This window comes from Colobus angolensis, unplaced genomic scaffold, assembly GCF_000951035.1.
Source record: "Colobus angolensis palliatus isolate OR3802 unplaced genomic scaffold, Cang.pa_1.0 Scaffold15, whole genome shotgun sequence".
Taxonomy (NCBI): domain Eukaryota; kingdom Metazoa; phylum Chordata; class Mammalia; order Primates; family Cercopithecidae; genus Colobus; species Colobus angolensis.
Genome location: NW_012114599.1, coordinates 1,220,322 through 1,223,167, shown reverse-complemented (window position 1 = coordinate 1,223,167; position 2,846 = coordinate 1,220,322). Strand labels below are relative to the sequence as shown.

At 39.2% G+C, this 2,846-nt stretch overlaps 1 protein-coding gene across 1 annotated transcript in view; it reads right to left on the bottom strand.

Annotated features, from left to right (window-relative positions):
* The window catches only part of FBXO11 (F-box protein 11), a 33,495-nt gene that overhangs the window by 10,289 nt on the left and 20,360 nt on the right, over positions 1-2,846 (bottom strand). Inside the window, exon 12 of the mRNA XM_011936014.1 lies at positions 2,733-2,818. Coding sequence (XP_011791404.1) covers positions 2,733-2,818 — 86 coding nt within the window. The remainder of the gene's footprint in view (positions 1-2,732; positions 2,819-2,846) is intronic.

Here is a 2,846-nt window from a genome sequence, read left to right as displayed (position 1 = left end):
TTTTTTTTTTTTTTTTTGAGACAGGGTCTCAGTCATCCAGGCTGAAGCACAGTGGTATGATCATAGCTCACTGCAGCCTCGACTTCCTGGGCTCAAGCGATCCTCTCACCTCAGCCTTCTGGGTAGCTGGGACCACAGGTGCATGCCATCATTCCTAGCTAATTTTTTCTATTTTTTACAGAGACAGGGTTTCACTATGTTGCGCAGGCTGGTCTTGAACTCCTGGCCTCAGGTGATCCTTCCACCTCAGCCTCCCAAAATGCTTGGATTACAGCACTTTTTCAGATCTCCTCCCAGGAATCATGAATGTTCTTAATGAAATCTGGAATGGTGAAGTTTTCAATTTACTTTGCCCAGATTCATCAGAGGAATCACTATTTATGGCAACTACTGCTTTCTAAAAATAATTTCTTATATAAAAAGACTTAAAAATTGAAATTACTCCTTGATCCACGGACTGTGGGATGGATGCTGTATTAGCAGGCATGAAAACAACATTAATCTAATCTCCTTGTACATCTGCATCAGAATTCTTGGGTTACTGGGTACATTGTCAATAAGCAGTAATAGTTTGAAATAAGTATTTTTTTCTGAGCACTAGGTCTCAACAGTGGACTTAACATATTCAGTAAACTGTACTGTAAATTCATGTGCTATCATCCATGATTTACTGTTTCCTTTATGATATGTTTTGTGGACTTAACATATTCAGTGAACTGTAATGTAAATTCATGTGCTATCATCCATGATTTGTTGTTCCCTTTATTGAGCACAGGCAGAGTCGATTTAGCATCATTCTTAAGGGCCCTAGGGTTTTCAGAATGGTAAATGAGCACTGCCGGCAACTTAAAGTCATCAGCTGAACCAACCCTTAACAAGAGATCAGCGTGCCCTTTGAAGTCAGGCACTGACTTCTCCCCTCTAGCTATGAACGTCCTGGATGTATCTTCTTCCAATATAAAGCTATTGAGTCTACACCGAAATCTGTTTAGTGTAGCCACCTTCAACAATGATCTTAGCTGTATCTTCTGAGATAACTTTCTGTAGCTTCTGTCTCAGCATTTGCTGCTTCACCTTGCACTTAGTTTTTTTCTTAAACCTCACGAATCAACCTCTGCTAGCTTAAAACTTTTCTTCTGCAGCTTCTTCACTTCTTTTAGCCTTGGTAGAACTGAAGAGAGTTGGGGCCTTGCTCTGTATTAGGAATTGGCTTAAGGGAATGTTGTGGCTGGTTTGATCTTCTATCCAGATCACTAAAACATTCTCCATATCAGCATAAGTCAATTTTTTTGTTGTTTTATTATTTTGCTTTGAACCCTGAGAAACTAAGCAATAAGGTTGTTTTGTTTTGCTTTCTTATCATTCGTGTGTTTACTGGAATAGCATTTTTAATTTTTTTTAGGACTTCTCCTTTGCATTCACAACTTAGCTAACTGGACAAGAGGCCTAGCTTTTGGCCTATTGAGGCTTTTGACATACTTTCCTCACTAACCGTAATCATTTCTAGCTTTTGATTTAAAGAGAGAGATATGCAACTCTTCCTTTCACTTCAACACGTACAGAGGCCATTTTAGGATTACTAATTGGCCTAATTTTGATACTGTTGTGTCGCAGGCAATAGGGAAGCCTGAGGAGAGGGACAGAGACAGGAATGGCTGCTTGGTGGAACAGTCAGAACACACACAACATTTACAGATTAAGTTTGTTGTCCTGGGCTCAGTTAAGGGCATCCCAAAACAATCACAATAGTAACATCAAAGATCACAGATCAGGGCGGGTGCGGTGGCTCACACCTGTGATCCCAGCACTTTGGGAGGCCGAGGTGGGCAGATCACCTGAGGTCGGGAGTTTGAGATCAGCCTGATCAATGTGGAGAAACCCTGTCTCTACTAAAAATACAAAGTCAACCGGGCATGGTGGCGCATGCCTGTAATCCCAGCTACTTGGAAGGCTGAGGCAGGAGAAGGAGAATCACTTGAACCCAGGAGGTGGAGGTTGCGGTAAGCTGAGATCGTGCCATTGCATTCCAGCCTGAGCAACAAGACTGAAACTCAATCTCCAAAAAAAAAAAAAAAAATCACTGATCAGAAATCACCATACAGATATAATGATAACGAAAAAATCTGAAGTACTCTAAGAATTATAAAAATGAGACAGATAGGGAGCAGATATGCTGCTGGAAAAAAATGGTACTGAGAGATCTGCTCAACACAGGGTTGCCACAAACCTTCAATTTGTGTAAAAAAAAAAAAAAAAAGTAAAGTGTAATAAACAGAGGTATGCCAGTATATGATCATTAGGACTGCTAGAGTTCCAAAAACTTAAAATATTAGAAGCATATCAAAAACTATTAATTTTAAAGAAATAGCATAAAACAGAAGCTTCAGTTTATTGAGTGCCAATGACGCGCCAGGCATAATGCACAAGTATTTTAATACAGACTTCCACTCTCCAAGTATGAAGGATTATATTGGCAGCTGATGTGACTCTTACAGTGGAAAACGGAATGGTGGAAGTGAGCTCTTATGGCACATGTACCACTGGCTTCTGTCCTCACCTAGACCAAGGAAAGCTACATTCTGACAATTTAAGTCAAGATTATTTTAAGAATGTGAATATACATATATAACAGGGGAATAAAGATTGGGCATTAAACAATAAGCAAATTTTTTCTCACACCCTACATACTCCTAATTCCCTCCCAAAAGAAAGCCAAATGTGAAAACATTTACCTTATCTGAACCCCTGAATACATGTGATTATAGATATCATTGTCTTCTAGTACTCCATGTCCATTGTCATAAAAATAAACACCAACCTAAAATTACAAAAAAAAAAAAAAAAAA